General features: G+C 45.5%; 3 protein-coding genes across 3 annotated transcripts; all 3 read left to right on the forward strand.

The window, feature by feature from the left end:
* Positions 1–282: 282 nt before the first annotated feature.
* N7529_010013 (putative alcohol dehydrogenase) lies at positions 283–1,448 on the forward strand (the record flags this gene model as incomplete). The annotated part of the gene is made up of 2 exons (XM_057245540.1): positions 283–1,092; positions 1,152–1,448. 2 exons carry the CDS (start codon positions 283–285, stop codon positions 1,446–1,448), a joined length of 1,107 nt encoding a protein of 368 aa, XP_057093803.1.
* A 449-nt stretch (positions 1,449–1,897) lies between these two features.
* On the forward strand, positions 1,898–2,323 carry N7529_010014 (uncharacterized protein; the record flags this gene model as incomplete). Its single annotated transcript, XM_057245541.1, has 1 exon — positions 1,898–2,323. The coding sequence occupies one exon, from the start codon at positions 1,898–1,900 to the stop codon at positions 2,321–2,323; it is 426 nt and encodes a 141-aa protein (XP_057093804.1).
* Positions 2,324–14,956: 12,633 nt separating this feature from the next.
* On the forward strand, positions 14,957–17,276 carry medA (transcriptional regulator medA; the record flags this gene model as incomplete). Its single annotated transcript, XM_057245542.1, has 3 exons — positions 14,957–15,188; positions 15,255–16,747; positions 16,803–17,276. Coding segments are annotated over 3 exons (2,199 nt in total), but the record flags the coding sequence as incomplete, so codon positions are not given.
* Positions 17,277–18,126: the final 850 nt, after the last annotated feature.

Here is an 18,126-nt window from a genome sequence, read left to right on the forward strand (position 1 = left end):
ATATATAACCATGAAAATTGACTTGCATCATCCATCTGAACATCACATTGAGATGTGTATACTTTTGAAATTGTGCCAGCAACACAGAGCAGTTTCCAATGATATCTCCAGGTCAATCAAATGTGCAAAGTTCACGATGTAGTTCGGCCATTCGGAGAAGGTAAACCTCGGCTATGATGTTCAGTGAGTATCGATAAGGATATTCTGACCCCCGCACGACCACCTGAGTAAATCTTCTGGCTTCAACTCGATTCATTTCGTACACAATTAACAAACCCCAAAATGTCGAAAGCAATCTACATCTCCCCAATTGATGGCAAGCCTGGAAAACCTGGCCAAGTCTACTATCCGCTCTCTCTGCGCACCATACCCAAGCCTTCCCCGCAAGGGGGTGAGCTACTAGTGAAATTGACGGCCGCGTCACTCAATCACCGTGACCTTTTCCTACGCCAACACCTCTATCCAGGTGTTACCTTTGATGTGCCCCTACTAGCAGATGGAGTCGGCTTTGTCGTCGGTGCTGGCCCGAATGTCCCCAACCCAGAGTCATGGCACGGCAAGCGTGTTATCCTGAATCCCGGTGTTGGCTGGAAGGACTCGCCCGATGGACCGGAAGAGGCGACTGGATACAGAATTATGGGCGGCACAAAGGTCTATGATAAGGGGACACTGCAGGAATATATCGCTATTGAGTACTCTGAGGTTGAGGAAGCCCCTGAGCACCTAAATGATGCGGAGGCGGCGGCCCTTCCCCTGACTGGGTTGACGAGTTGGAGAGCTCTCATCACCAAGGCTGGTGATAGGAACTCTGGTAGTGGTGCTGCTGTTCTGATTACTGGTATCGGTGGTGGTGTCGCTTTGATGGCACTGCGATTTGCTGTCGCTCGTGGCGCATACGTATTTGTGACTAGTTCGAGCCAGGAGAAGATTCAAAAGGCTATTGAGTTGGGTGCGACCGGTGGTGTTAACTATAAGGAAGAAGGTTGGGAAAAGAAGCTGTTGGGTTTGCTCCCTGCCGAAAAGAAGAACTTCGATGCCATCATCGATGGTGCGGGTGGTGATTCTGTTGAGAAATCTGTCAAGCTGCTCAAGGTGAGTGTCATGACTTTTATATATAACTTCAACCACGGATATAATGCTCACATTCGCAGGCTGGTGGTGTCCTTTCTATCTATGGAATGACAGTCTCTCCCAAGATGCCCTTTACAATGGCCGCTGTGCTGAAGAATATTGATATCCGAGGCTCCACGATGGGATCTCGCAAGGAATTCAAGGAGATGGTCGAATTTGTCAAAGCTAAAAAGATCTTTCCTGTGGTGTCGCGCGTGCTGCAGACCGATCTGGACGATCTAGCTGCCATCGATGGACTGTTTGAAGACATGAAGCAGGGCACCCAGTTTGGTAAACTCGTGATTGAGTTCAGCAAGTCGACAGGAAGTAAGCTTTGAATAGCATATATGCTGCGATTGCCATGAAGCAATGATATCTGCCCATAAACACACATGTGCATACAAATAGAGATGTTTTGTACAGCGACTTCGAGTTCGTACCTTCCCTCGCAGCCTCACCTCACTTAAACCCAACTCGCTTGCATTCTCAATGTCTTCATCACTCATATCACTCATCCTCTCTTATTCCAAATCGAAGCGGGTAAACGAAACCCGGGTTTGCTCATTGTGTAGCCTTCCTTTCATTCATTTCTCACTCCACCCCTTATCATGGGTGCAGATGAAACACATTGTTCCGTCGGACGAGGTTCCAGTATCGTCTCCCGCGAGAACCGAATTTCGCGTCGTGTATCGGACAAGGTTTCTCTGTGCGTCGATAATCTGTGGGACGAAGGTAGCTTCCAGGTATCATCCCACAGGAAGGGTCGATCCCATGGAGCGTTTGGCTGATGTTAACAATCAAGTCCTCTAACGCTACTCACTATGCCCTCCAGACCATTAACGATCACATCGAAAGCAGACTGGGCAAGCTGCAAGTCAATGTCACCCGCCTGAAGCGTGAGCTTTGGCTACTTCAGCGACATGTCAAGGAGTTCCACCATCCCCTGTTTGAGAACTGGGAAGCCGACATGCTCACTCGTCTTATCGAGGTTGCATATGTGAAGGAGTATCGCAAATTACCTGGTGGTGTGGTGATTGGAAAGGAGACATTCTTCGAACGTGAAAATCTCACGCATGCGTACAGTCTCGCGGCGAGGGATGTCCGGTTGAGTACTGTTCGGAAGCTTGGTCTGTCAGATAGATACCATGAAGCTTTGCAACGGTATCCAGAGGTGAGTTGCTACTTTCTTCGTCGTGGTTGGACGTACCTTTGATTGGTCTCTGGTTTAACATGCACCAGGTCGCCCCCTATCGAAGCCCGAATCCTTTCAGGACAGAGACCGCATTTGCCAAATGGCTAATCGAAGAGAGAGAGAACAGACCGGAAATCTATGGATTCTGGTCCAAGCTTTTCCCAGTCTGCTACGACCGCACCGTCCAACAGAGCGCCTCCATCTTCTGATCCCCTCATCGTCACTCTCTCGTCCGGTCTCCCTTCTCGTGTTTCTGACAACACACAATAGAACAAAATACGGCAAAAAGGGGCGGATACAATATTGCTTTGTTATTGAGGCATGATTCCTTTCCAGATGTTTGTGGATCAATTACTTGGTTTCCAGGTTCTAGCGTGTGCAAAAGTGATCATTGTGTCTCATATCAGCTTGCCATGTACCAAGCCTCAAGCCTATTCTTATCACCGAAAGACCGAAATACAACGCCTGCTTTTTCGGTCATACGTTTCCGATGCAAGTGCCCCATGAATTTCAGAGACAGCCATAATAGGTCCATGAACTAGTAGTAGATGATTACCGGTCTACCATTTTGGCCTCTTTCATTATCAATTATGTATAGTTCGGCAACCTACCGGCCGAAAAATTACTACCGTAGCATCAAAAGCCCAAGAAAAAGCAAACCAACAGTTTTGATTCACCGCTACAGGCTATCAGACTCTCACTCTACAAATAGCACACCCCACTCTGATTCGCGTAGAGCAGCACCAAATGCCGATCAGCAAGCTCTAACTCTGGTCCAATATCCCAATCAATAAACAACTAACACAAGCCACAGAAAACAATTGACCAACTCAGCAACTTAATAAGTCACACAGTATACGATGTGATAAAGTTTCCGCTCGCTAATAATAGCACTTTTTCTAAAAACCCGCTGAGACAGCTCTAAGCGGTATACACCTGCACGGCTCGCTGGCCTTGGCATGGTCAGCGCACCTCAGTGGCGGATTGATCAACCTTGTGGAGCAAGCGCATTCAGGGTCTACGTCGTACCCCCGACTACCCCCGACTCGGCTATGTGCCGAAGTTATTTTGTGGCTTTCAGTTAGTTGGTTAGTTAACTTTTGTTTTTGTTTTTGTATCCACTGGTCTTGGCTATAAACAGTAAGAATGGACCATGGCGACGATGTTAATGGATATCTACTCCGTACTAGTTATTAAGTTGCGTAAGCACTTGTCTCCTAAGCTTGATCTAGTAGTTTATGCGAAGCGAGAGGCGGGTGTGAAGTACAACGGACGTTACGACGAACTTTACGGGAGATATCACGAACAACAATGCATTGCAATCTGGTATTACGGACATACTTTTAGGTTTAATTCGGAGGTCAAAATTGGCTCTCGGTCTCAGCCTAAATGCAACAGGTAGAAAACCCGATCATGTACGGAGTACATATATCTAGAGATTTTAAGCTTAGAACCCTCTAGGCAACCAGCCTCCTTCAGTAAGAGATTTTGGGTTCCAAGGTCATTGTCCCAAGTTACAGCATAGCACCCTGGGCTTCAAATCCATAGATTTAGCCATTAATATGAAGTTTGCTCAGTTTTACATCGGTTAACACATTTTGGTTTATGTGATGCTATTAAATCGATATTGTCGATATTTCATAGGAAAATGGACGGTTCTTGTATGACATCGTCCTAATCCAGATCTTGTAACACCTCCTAACCCGTTGTTGGACGGCGCTAACACCTCATTTTCTAGCTGTATAATTTAATCGTCCATATAATTCAGTATAACTATATCAACCGGATGACTTTATTGGCGTTCATTAAATCTATCCAGATGGGAAATGAGTATTGTGGAATTATGAGACTTTGCTTTACGAAAATGGTAGCTTCTAGAGTCCTCCTCATTCCTTCACTCATCACGCAGTGAAGCCTTATAACGGGCTAATCAATCCAGACGGCCGCAGGGCTCTGATTCAGGAAACTCTTCCCGAAATATTCCCTCAAACAGGCTTGTTTCCTTCAGCAACTTGTCGAGTCCACATGGAACGACACGCAGTGCAGCGCCATCCTCGAGTAAACGATCCACACGGATGTCCTAATCCAACGTTTTATTCCAACAGTCTATGTTTTGTTAAGTTTTGCCTGAGGTACTTCATATGACCCACACTAGAGGCATCTATTCGAAGGTTACGACAAATTTTATAGGAGATGCTACGAACAAAATCGGATTATAATCCGGCGTTGCGGACATCCATACCTAGATACTTTGTTGGTTCTCTTCATTCACCACCGCTTAGATACTAAACCCTACTCTTATTTTCGAAGCTTATGACTATATAGAGACTATCTTCCTATGTTTAACTTCCATGTAAACTCAGACCTTATATGCTTATTACAGACCTATTCCAGGGTTTAATATATTGTCTAAGCAAGCTAAAGTAGTATAGACTAGTAGGTGGCATGGCGAACGGGATCAAAAATGTGCATAGGTGTGTACCGGTGGTGGTCTAACGTAAGATAGACGGGACATAAATAAAATTTATAATAAATTCACCACGAATGAATCTACCAGAAAAGATACGTGGCCGACCTAGCTAATGGCCTTTCTGCTGTCATAGATTTAAGTGCCATACTGGCGTAAAAGATCTCGATCACTATCGCTGTAGTACCAGGGTTTGCGAGATACTACGTCGCGTAGTTTGTTGATCCCACCTGAACGTCATACCGTGAGGCACAAATTCCAGCTAAAATGGCAGATCAAAAGATGGGAGCTAGAGATCAAGTCTAGTTTCAGGATGTAGTCATCACGAACCGTAGGGTTTTTATGGGCTGGGAAGTTATGTAAAAGCCAAAACAGTTTGTCGATCTCCAACAAGTCTCGCAAACCATGACACGTACTGCTGAAACTTGAGAAGTCCCGAAAATCGAGCTGTTAGATAAATAGATCAACAATATCAATTTGGAGTTTGAGGGGTGCCATAGAATACCAATGTTTCTCGTCTGTGCGAACATCTTTCTAGACTTAGGCATAGATGGAAGCTTAGGTTGACGAACGCGCGCCATTAAACTGGTAGGAGATAGAACAACAACTGTAACCGCTCTATAGACTTATAACTCACTATGGAATTGTTATGTGAAGACAACTTCGTAATATAATATACTCGCAAAAGAGACTCTAGAATTGCTGTGGTATCACGTCGCCTGTATGTTGTGAAGAACCACAGTATGTGTTGAGAATAATGAAGGCATACGTTACGGTCGGGGTCGTCTTATTTAGATGTATATGATTTAGCTCCTGGAGAGATATTTGATGTAACTCATCGCCTCCTCCGGGGCTTAAAACGATTGGTGAACCACCAACATTGTCCACGCTCACCAAGCTTCGCTGTACTTTGCACCGAAGGCTTACCTACCTACCAGTTAGCAACCCTGAGCATTTCAACTAAGTCTAGCTAGTAGTACTAAGGCTGCTAGATTTGTGATAAGTTTAGAAAGTCGTAGTATATGTACACAGGAGTTGAACATAGGAAGGCAACCTAGGGTTAAGCTGCGAAAAACAAGGTCAGGGCTTAGTACCTAAGCGGTGGTTAATCGGGAGAGCCATCAAAGTATCCATGGATGTCCGTAACACCGGATTGTAATACGATGTTGTTCGTGACCTTTCCCGTCATGACAGACGCCTCTAACGTCGGTTGTATGAAGTACCTTAGGCCAAACTTAGGGGACGAATTCTCACACAAAATACTAGCTACTCATCCATACAGCCTATCAGCTACATATTTAAAACAAATGGGTATTTAATACGAGAGATAGAGGATAATGTAAGGCTTTTTTTATTTACGATGGTAGTATGAAGTTCGAACGGCACACCGCCTTATTTTGGCACCTCACTACTTCCAAACTTGGTTCAGTACAGACTGTGGCGAAGAGCATATTTCGGTCGCATTGCTAAACTGTACCTTTTTAGAAGCCCACATCTCCATCCATGCCTTTTTTGGTGCTTGATCTTTGGTACAATGGGTATGCTATTACTTTTTTTTAAACTTTTGACTTTGGTTTTTACGCTGTTGCTTAAAATCAGCATCCACTAGGGGAATATAACCACCATTATGCTTGATTATGTGGTATATTGTACCTAATGTACCATAGATAGAAGGTCGCTAAGAGTATACATTAACCCCTCACGCCCAATCCAAGGAAAGTTGAAGATGAATTGAGTTAACCTGTCAGAGATAACCGAGGTTCAATCCAAAAATGGCTGCTGCCTAGCTTGGCAAAGGTCCAAACTTGGCATTCTCTTAAAAATCCCAAGTCTGATGCGCTAAGCACACAAGGAAGAAAGTGGATACGAAAAAAATGGGTAATGCCATAGAACTTGCAGGAACTTCAACTTAGCTCTTTGATAGCGTCGGATCCGACATGGGATGGGGGTGTCGTGTCCGACAGTTGACCAACGGGAATCGGGTAACCGCTTAGCGGCGAACCAGCGAACCGGCGAACCGGCGTACTCGATTTGGTATGGTTGGAATAAGGAATGCAAGAGCGAGCTAAGCCTTTAACGGGCTGCGTCATGCTAAAACTTAGGCTAAACTATTACTAAAGTCAGACTAAAGCCATAATGAGTAAGGCTGTGTTTGAATGTCGGAGGAGAATGGGGTCCCGAGATCCCGATGACAAAAATATATGATTCCGTGCGTTGTGATTTGTTGAAATCTTTACTCTCCACTCGGTTCACGGAGATATTCTAGCGCTGTAAAAACAAAGGCCGTTGCTTTTGATTTTAAATAGCTTTAGGGTTATGAAACTGATATCAAAATAGATGTTAGATGTTAGGTATGTTTCAAGTACGCTGTATGTAGGAGTTCTCCAGGTTCGATCGTTCAGACGGGACAACCTGAAACGTTCATACCTCGCGCGATGGTTTCAACCGTCGCTGATCAGTGTTTTTGATTCAAGTTTTTGATCTTAATATCGATCTTGACGTGACTAGCGTTATTAAGGTTTTTGGCGCGGTAAAAATGCCGGATAATTTCTTGTCTAAGTTTTGGGGCTCGGGTAAGTAGTGATTTATATATATATGTGCACTCTGATACCATGTCAAATATATTCTGATATCTCAACACCACAATTGATAGCCCAGTGTTTCACTGATACCAAACCCAATGACACTTACAATTACAATTATAATTATAACTACAATCATTTTGATTATTTTCATAGCGCATTGATTAACTATCGCAAATATACACATGTGTAGCTACCAAAGGCTCTGGTTTATGTTAGTTTTCAGTCCCGCCCACGCTTCTTAACCGAATCGGATCGCCATGTTTCAAAAGAGAGTGAAGATCTGTCTCACTGCCCCTGACCCGTTTACAGCACCCGAAAAGCTACGCCTTGACATTGTCAACCTTTATAAACTGCCAAAAAATGTGGTATCAAAATAGTTTCAGCTAAACATCCTTGATACGGGGAAATGTAACCAAGAGAAAAAGCAAGATGATTCAAAGTACACGGGATCTCGCATCAAAATACACGCCTAAGATCTACAGCAAAAGGAACTGTCTATCATAGACGCAGCAAGAAGATGCCCGAAAGAAACGGAGCACACTCCAAGTCGGTACATGATCAACAATGAAGCGGAGCGGTATCTTTCTGTCTTGAAGATATTTCCCCCAACAAAGAACCCGCCATAATGGCGAGAGGTGAGACCCGGGCTCCAGCGATCATTTCCTCCCCACACTGAAACACTTGAGCCTGAGATGAGTGGCTCCGATTCAGATGCGGGAAGAGGCATCGGTGGCCCCGTACAATAATAATACAGTAGATGGACAAGTCCGTCTTCCAAACCTGTCGGACTGTCCCCACTGAATGTGTCAATCCGCGCGAAATCCTGAGATCACCCTGCGTCAAAGTAAGTCCACCTTGACTGCGACTCCACAATCCTCAACATCCAAGCAAAGCCAAGTCAAGCACTTTGCTTGATCCGTCGGGTTATCAGATAGCATCATGAAACGGTCATTGGCGGTCCCGCAGAACAAGGTTACTTCCGAAGAACAGAGGGCAGTGCATTTGGACTAAGCACCACTCACAGCACAGCGTACATTGTATGTAATCCTGTGACGCTCAGGCACCACCATTATCAACTGTTTGGGAGTGGCTGAGACCGTTGAGCTCAATTTTCCATCCGTATAGTGCTACTATCGACAGATAATAACGCTAGGCACTTCAGGGAAAAGATGTTCTATTTAGCGTTCAACCGTAGCCAGCCTATGTATATCCCCGGAAGAGCGGGCGGTATATTGACTCCCACATTTTCCCGTTTAGCAGTAGCTAAGACAGGTTAGAGGCTAGCAGCCACCGTATCGATGGTCGCTTGTGAGTGGCCAGCCAAGATGGAGTCGGTGAAAAAGGACTCACATCTCCCGCTGCGATGAAAGGCCATCGACGAATGAGGCGCCTCAGCTGGACGAGATCTTGGGCCAAGGGGGTGCGAGAGGACAAAGAGATCACCCGGAGACGTGCAGCCTATTCGCTGGCTGTGGGCTGCAATTTCGTGATCGGTGATCCGCCATTCACCATAACGAGACCGAATTTCGCCCGTCCACACAGTAAAGCGGCAATTTGCAAGCAGAATCTTCGCAGTAATCAAGTCTGTTCCGATCTTTCACTGGTCTTGGGTAGTGATCTTTGGAACTGAGAGTTGGACGATGTGGCTATGCAGAACCATCCCAGATATGCGGGTCCACATTCCTCCGAGATGTGGTGCAGACCAGAGGAGGAAGCCAGGGATTTCTGGGACATGGAAACGAAAAATAGAATCGAGGATCGTTACCGTTTGTTGCATCGCGAACAGAACTGGACACTGTCGTAAAAATGTAAGGGTTATTCATCCAGGGCACGGTTTCATCGCCATTATCTCTGGCGTTGTTTCACTCGAGAGATTTTTGATCCGCGCACCAATCCTATCCCCGTTCGTAGGGAGGGTCCTTGCTGAGCCTTGTTCGAAGTGTTCTTTTGGTTTTCTCCTGTCCTCCTTCCCTCCCTTTGGAGATGAAGGAGATCGTTATTCCATATTCCATAATATCTCCACCCGTGCGAGATATGCACTCCACATAGACAAGTGCAGGTACAGGCACGAGTGGCAATATCACGTACATAATAATTGACAGATAGACATACAGACAATAGTATGGTTCACCTGCATATAATCCGATGAAGGGAGCTACAAAGTATAGTGATGCGTAAACCTAAAGGAGCAAACCTTCTGAGTAACCCTTTACCCGAACATGAAAGGTAAAGCAAGGTACAATTGACTTAGACGCAAAGCATATCCAATCAATAATTAACCTTTAATGACCACAGCGGGGAATAGGCAAAAGCATAAAAAATTAGCAAAAAATCGGAGAGCCCGAAGCAGCGGTGGAGAGTGAAGAATTATGCTCAATCAATAATACGAGGATTCAGAACCCTCACCTTCCAATAGTAGTCAAGACGGAGCGGGATTCGCACAAGGTTGAAGCTCCGAAGCCCTGAATGGATGCAGTGCGGATGATCCGCTTTGGAAGCTTGGAAGGAATGGAAGATCCCTTGAATTAGAAATAGATTATTTGCTCCGCTAAAATGATTGAAGATTTATGCTTGGCTCATTCATTTAGATAGCAATTTAGTAAATGAGCAATTTAGTAATTTATTGCAATTTAATTGCTGTTCTTCTTGGGGATTACTCGGGAGGTTGGGAATTTTCTTTGATGTGGGGAACAATATGCCCCCGAAGATTGACCGAATCAAAGGTACCACAACGTACGTTGTATGGCAAACGCGAACATTTCTGCAAACCGATAAAATTGCAAAGGAATTATCGATTGATTTAGAATTTTCTAAGGGATAATTAAGATCTGACATTGAATTGGTCCCTTAGAAAGGCTCCTTGCAACGGCCGAATATTGAGGTGGTTGGGAAACTCATACAATATTGTATAGTTAATGTACGGAGTACACTGAACATTAACAATCTGATTGACAGTGCATACGATATGCACTATATTACACTAAGCTATAGCAAGGAAAGAACATTGACAGCAACAACTATCTAATGAACGTTTAATCCCATCTTGGGAGACGATCGCTGATCGTGAAGCTCTGATCGCTGATCATGTCCAGCGCTTCAACCCGATATCAGAAAATACAGTTCTTACGTTGTAGTAAACCTCAATTAACTTTTGAATCGCAAACTATTTTGGTCGTTCAGCTCAGCCAGGGAAATTGAACGCCTGTTATACTCCATGTAGTTTAGTGTGCCCGCAACGGTTACCTCGGGACGTCCTCAACGTGGCAAAATCGCGGAGTTTTAGTGTCCACGGGCAGATGTACGGAGTATATTGGGTCTTATCGATAATCCCAATTTTCGGAACATCCCTTCAGATCCTTTGTATCCGCTTAATAACAATATTTGCCCCTTTCTTTCCCCCCTTCCAATGTTCGTGGCTGGAGCTGCACGAAATAATCGGGAACGAGCTGTATGTATGTACACATCCGACCGTTAACTCCTCGGGAGGGCTTAGCGTGTCCGATCTACCAGTCGAGCATCAACATTGGAAAAAAAAATAAAAGAAAATAAATCGATCAAATAAAAGGTAGATACCAATAGTCCTAACATGCGAATACCACGGACCCTTACACTGATGAGATCATGACCTCAAATTAGAAGTGTGAGTAAACACAAGCCTTGATCTACGAGATCCATTGCGATCATTACTACGTACATGTAGGCATGTATTTGTGTGTTTAGTACTCCGTAATTATACGAATAATACCAATTACGGGTTTCTATTTTCAACATGTGGACTCGCATCTGCATTTGCATTTGCAGCTGTAACAATAACATGGTTGACATTCTTACGGAACTGCAGAACGGAAATGCAGATACTGACGCGCTGCGCGATGCGCGATGCGCGCTCGGGTAATTTTGTAGAACGATCTTATGCGCGTTATTCGATCGACAGGGCCTGGGGAGTCCCGGGAGCCGTTGGAATAGGAATTGAATAATTTTGGAAATTAAGTATATCGTACATAAACTATTTGGTTCCAAGAGAATCTTAATTCCTGTAGGTAGTTCTTAAGTTCAATAAACTACTGTGTATATATGACCGAATACCAGATATTTCTTTCTGAGAGTTAGGGCTAACTGAATCTATATAGGGTGACAGTGCAGAGTGATATGGGAACAGCACTTCAAGTTGTGGTGATACCCGATTGGGATTAGAGGGAGAGAAAAGAAATCCAATCAGAGATCAGGACCCTTGCATAGTCAGGCCACCGAGTCACCTGAAAACTGCAAGGTGTGCTAAACTTAGACTCGTTCGTATTTTAGTCTTTTTTTTTCTTTCTCTTGGGAGGACTTGGTTTTTACGATGATATTATTATTATATAACTTTTATAATATTATGATGATAGTTTCTGTTTATACCTGAGTCAGATGACGGTAAGCTCACAATCACCCCATTACCCTAATTCATCCTACATAAAGTTTAGACTTTAACTCGAATGGGAAATATCTGGGGACTGGCTTGGTGGGACTGAAGAAGTACCACAACGTGTGGTATACCTGGTATGTACCATTACCTGCATCCCTCGTGTTGAGAAAATGTGAATTATCATATTGACCACCATGACGACACGAGATCCAACTCTTTAGAGAAGATCCGAAGTGGATCCCTGGAGTAAAAAAAGGGCCACCCAAAAAAAGGGTCTCGTTCAAGTTCTCCGGTTTGGCACCCAAGGGTCGGCGTAAGGAGAAATATCCCTGAAGGGTCCCAAGGTCAGATCTGACAGTAAGGACAAAGAACGGGAGACTAAACTGTCATTGGATCGAAGAGGTTTCCGTGATGGAAAAGGACCCGAAAGCTAAGTTAGGCTAAGTCAGGAGAGCTAAATATAAAAAGAATCTCAAAAAACAGGGCTGTTGAAGCTAGTTGATTGGTTGGTAAGATGCTGCCCGGAGCGAGTTCCTTATAGACATGATTGGATAGATGGCCATGAGTTGACCTTGTCATTCAGGGTTACAGGTTACAGTAGTTAACGAGGCTATGCCTCTCGTCACCTGGAACCAGGTGTAGATAGTACACAGTAACTTGAATTTGATATGACTACGGAGTACAAGTATATACATTCTACATTTTTTTCTTCGTCGGCAGCAATTTTTTTTTCTTTTTCCTTTGAATTCTCCACTTTTATTTAGCGGCACAGGCCGCCAGATTGGTGTTTATCCCGAGAGCATCACGTTCTTGTAGGTATTCCTCCGTGCTCGATATGCTTCGCAGATTCTGATTTCGGTTCGGTAGTTCCAAGGTTGACACCGGTAGACAGATTTTATGTGAAAGAGATGCAATAAATTTGGTGGATCTAAATTTGACCGGTCGGACATCTCGGAAAGCGTAACAAAGTCGGCTTCTAGTAGTTTCCGATACTTCGTTTGCAAGATACGTTTTTCACCTACATAGGTATATTACTATTGCAATTCTTTTGTTCCATTCTTCTCTCTCTTTTTAATTTGTGTATATGTGTGTGTTATCTTTGGACTCGAGACTCGAAATTATGAACACACCTTAAGACCCTGGGTTGTGTAACTAGAATCTCCAAAATGTAAGGTCAATTACAATATACACATATTGTACACCGTACTGTAGTAAAAAATACTCCTTGTGATGCCAAGTTCTTTTAATCCTCTGTGCATCCCCCGCCACGATTTCCCACTAGTTTATTAGGGGTCCCTTTGCGGTTATTTCTTTTTCTTTTTCCTACACATTATATTATTTATCTATTATATTATTAATTAATTAAATATTTAATACTTATTTTTTTTAATTTTTTTTAAAAAGAAAAAAGTAAATCTCCACAGCTCGTGGCCTGAATACAGTTAGGCTGTAAACGATTTGTACTCTGACCTACTCTGACTGCTAATAATAATTCCATATCATCCTTCTTACTTTTAACCCTTCTGATCCCATATTCCTTGCATGATTCTCCCTTTGAATCTTCACGTTATGACATCTTAGTCCACATTCGCTATTCGCATCCCCCCACGTTCGCTCTTACGCTCGCTACTTGCTGCTACGAGAACCACGTTCGCTACGTTTCTATTAACTTGGACCTTGCGGAAATAATTGGGATTCATTCACCAATTACATTAATACCTAATCTCCTTGGAAAATAACCGACCTTGCGCGTGGAAAAAAAAGAAAAGAAAAAGCCTCTGATCTTCGGCCAATTTTCTCATCCGATTGGAATCAACAATTTCTTTTTGTCCGACACTGCGTTTGCGATATACTCAGTAAAATCCCGTTTGCTCCGTCCCGTCCTGAACCTCCAATATACCGGCAGAAAAGGTTCATTTTATATTCTTTCGACTGGAGGGGAGCTTTGTACTTGGCTATCCTCCCCGGACCTGGAAAATACGCCCAAAGAACTGAAATTCAACCAATCGTGTCTTAATTGTCTCGGCTGAAAACGTTCGATCCAGAATCTAGCGGGCACGAAGTCCTCTGTTTGGAAGGGTCTCAGAGTCATTAAACATCAAAAATTCAAAAAGGAATATTGGAACTATTCCGGCAGATCAGTTCATCAGCTCAAGGTTAGTATCAAGACTATTTCACCCCCCCTTTGCCCACGGTCTCACTTGTTCCCCTCGTGCCTTGCATACTTCCTCTTTGGGCTTCTTTCTCTCTGTTCGTATCTCCTTGCAGTGATGTTCTCTGGCCTATACTCCAGGGAAATGAAGAACTTCGATAGTGTCATAGCCGTCGGATAGCTTCCCCGTCCCGCTATTGTCTCCCGGGAGAAGTGTTTGTTGTTGACATTAGACTCGTTTCCTTAGATTTGACGGCCCTCGGATCTTGCATATTATCTTGGAAGTCACAGCAGAATTTGGTCTCAGTTCACAGCTTCTTTTTTACTTTCTACTGATTCATATCGGTCAGTCTACCTCTTCTCTCCTTGGGGTCTATGCACCGATCCGGTCTTTGAAAACTTCTCGTATACTCATTGTGTCTTAGCCTATCATCTTCTCATTGTGGCCCAATCTCTTTGAAGGCTCTTCCCGAAACCCAAAAAGAAACAAAAGCGAAACCTTACCAGTCCGCACTCAATTCCCTCGTCGTCTAACCAAACTCAGCCCTTTCCAGCACGATTGGCAGTGGACTTTCTAACACTTTTCCCTGCTAAGCGAAGCATCTCTTTGCTTCTCTCTATGAAAATTTGGGCACTGCGGTCTAAATCTCAGTCGATTACTGCAGCCAGCCATTCCTAGTCTCAGCCTTAGTGGTTCATTCTTGGATGGTGATTCGAGGCTTTTTGTTGCCGCCCTTTTTGTGAGACTGACAGCTTCATCTTGTCACTCGTTTTGTCTCGGAGAGCACTCCATTCTCGCGTGCTTTTCAACCTACAATCGTTTGGATAAATTCCCAGTCATTCGCTTCTGAAGGTTCTGTCTTGTTGCACTCGCTGCAACATCTTCAAGCTGGCTTATTCGAAGACTCACGGTGTTTTGGTAAGTTAAACCTCCCACTTCAGGCTCTTAACATTGTCTCTCCTCTGGATGCCCGCATGTTTTGCCCAAATCTTCCAATCCCAGTCCAGAATCTTGTTTGAATATTCTTAAACCCTCCAACACAAGGGTGTCTTTTTCCCCTGCACACAAGAGAAACCCCGGGCTGACTGTTGTCTTTTCTTCCCGTCACAGTTCGACCCTGATTTTCAAACGCCTTTAATACTTGGTGAATCGTTGGACTTGTCGGACTCTGAAGAGTCACAGTTTGTCGGTGCGTTTCAAGACGGCCTGTGGGCCAAGTCTGAGCCCATATTGTCCATGTCTGCTTTCCAGAAGCCCGGAGCTGGCGCCATCTTAGGTATGTCACATCTGAGGGACTTTTCCGGCCGCAATGTGAGCGCAGCCATGCTGAGACCAAATACAGATTACGGTTCCACACGATCTTTGCATGATGCTGCCTCTTACTCTGCCTACGGTCAATCACCTTATGTGACTACCCCGATGGTCCCATCTCCCATGGCCGACCAGGCGAGTCAGATTTCGGACTGTGTTCCATATCTGCCCAATAATGAGTACGCTAGTTCGTACGAAGAGTCTCAATCCCCTATGTTGGGCGCACGCCACCGCCAGCTTCCCGAGATTGTGACTTACAGCCCCCAGCGTGGACGGGAAGGAACTCGAGTGATGGTCCAGATCCAATCCCCCTATGACCTTCACAGTTCCACAATTGCAGCCTTGTACTTGGTCTTCGGCTCCAAGAAGTGTGAATCCCTCCCGACTTTCCTCGGATTCCAGGGCTCCGCTTTCCAGTACGGTCTCTCAGCCGATGCACCTGCATTCTTGTCTACTGGTTCCCCATCCTTCGCTGTTCCTCTGTCGGTCTCAATGGAGACCCAGGATGACTGCCCAGCCACTACCCTCCAAGTCGGTGTTTACACGTATGAGCAGGTCCCCCATTCTTCTCCACCGGGGGATAACCGCAAGAGGAAGTTCTCTCCATATATCGACCACCAGGTTGCCCCATCTGCCAAGCGTCACAACGGACAAGTCATTCCCAAGGTTGAGCACCATGAGGGATACCACAGCCGCAACGTTTCCGGATCTTACTCGCCTTACTTGCAGCCTCTTCCCGCCATGACTGGCTTTGTCGCACCTTTCCACGCTGCCTCCTCCCCCCAAAACGGCTCTGGTCAATACTCCTCTGTCGCCACTCCTCAGCCCACCCTGCGTGTCCCTTCCCCCATTACACCGGCCTGGAGCCCCTCGTTCGGCTCCGTGAGCAACGATGGTCGTAACGCAGGTCTCGCTTTGGCACATGGCATGCCTCAACAGAAGGGTCCTTCGCAGAGCCGTTCCGTGCTCCCCACCCTCATCCGCACATCGACCATCCAATCCAACGGCATGTCTCACAACCCCACCTTTAATCCTTATGCTATGTATCCTACCAAGGCTGTCCTGAAGCTCAACGGTGATCTCGACTCCATGGCAAAGGGCTGGTCGAAGGATGAGATGTCCAGCCAGCGTCGTCTGGTGCAGTTCACCCGTTCCCAGACTGGCAGCACTATCCAGGCCGACTTCAAGGCTGTAACTCCCGAGGACCGCGCACCCAGCAGCATCTGCATCAGCTGTATCTCCTGGGAAGGCAAGAGTGAGTGCTACGTCACCAGTGTGGATACAATCTACCTGCTTGAGTCTCTCGTGGCTGTTCGCTTCACAGTTGAGGAGAAGAACCGTATCCGCCGCAACTTGGAGGGTTTCCGTCCTTTGACAGTCTCCAAGGCCAAGGCCGACAGCGAGGAGTTCTTCAAGGTCATTATGGGCTTCCCTGCTCCTAAGCCCCGCAATATCGAGAAGGATGTCAAGGTTTTCCCCTGGAAGGTCCTTGCCCATGCCCTGAAGAAGATCATTGGGAAATACGTACGTATTCAATCATCTCCTGTCATATATCTCGTACTAACATTTGTTCCCACAGTCTGCCAGCTACTCCTCCACTGCCTGTGCCCTCCCTACACCGATGGCCACCAACTACATTAGCCACGCCAGCCACGCCAGCCACGCCAGCCACGGCACAGGATCCGACTCCGGCACCGAGGCGCACACTGCCAACTCGCCCCAGTCCATCTCCGACGCCGGAAACACCTATGCTACTGGCATGCCTGTCCAGAGCTATTCCCAGCCAGATCATTCCACATCGCAGCTCTCATCAGCCCCAGATCTCCGTTCCATGATTGCAGTGACCCAGCCCTACACATCTGTCGGCGGCTACTCGTACCCCGCAATCTGCCACCCGCAGAGCGCCCACGGCCTCTCAGCACCCGCCCCACGACCAGCATGGGAGATGCAACCGCTGGGTCCCGGCGCACCCCACACCGGCGCACCATCAAACGGAGCATGCTACACCTATCTGGATCCCGTGTACTCGATGCACGACAACACGCACCACTGATTTGACTCGTTATTCATTTCTATTTCATACTTGCCCTCTGCTTTTTTGAAGATACGATTTTCCTTCCTGTCACTCCTTACAAGCCCAGCGCGTGATGACAATCCGCCTCGAGAGAGGTCGTTTTTTTCCACGCCATTGATCACGATCTTACGCCCCTCCTTACACATGATGCCTGATGCCCCACCCAATTCGCGCTTTGCATATTTCTGATTCACTTCTTTGGACTTCACTTTCGAGACCTGCATCTAGACGGTGTCACTTTCATTCCTTCCTTGGGTTGCATATTACCGGGCATTGCGGATACACTCCCTTTTGCGCATACTTTCTGGGCTTCTGTACTACTAGGCATAGCGGGCGCTTGCTGTCAATCCTTTTTGCATTCGCAGGTTTTTTTCGACTTGGGATAGATTTTGGTTTTGGGACTTGGGCGGTTTGCTCTGTCCACTGTTTGTTTTTTGCCAGGTGCATTTTTCATTGTCGATGGGTTTGCCGTTGCCTTGTCTCCTAGAGATAGGCTTTGGTTCCGTTGGCTTATTGTTTATTCTTTTGACTTCTTTGTTGGAATTTTTTTGGAGTCATATTCATTACTTCTTGTTACTTGAGCCGAGGGTTGTGATTTATTGCATTGTTTTGGCGTTTGGGAAATCCCAAGCTCAATGCCTGGACTGAATTATCATTTATTTTGATTTTAGCTTTTATTGCATTGAATAATAGTTTTTTTTCAATACTTCTTCCACTGCAAATTTCTATTGGTATAAAGCTCCATCTCATGCCACATTTATTAGGTGGTTTCCGGCGATAGTGGTACTTAGACGTGATTTCTTGCCGCTCACTATGCACTGTGTGTCAG

This window comes from Penicillium soppii (genome assembly GCF_028829465.1).
Source record: "Penicillium soppii strain IBT 18220 chromosome Unknown utg000007l, whole genome shotgun sequence".
Classification (NCBI taxonomy): Eukaryota; Fungi; Ascomycota; class Eurotiomycetes; order Eurotiales; family Aspergillaceae; genus Penicillium; species Penicillium soppii.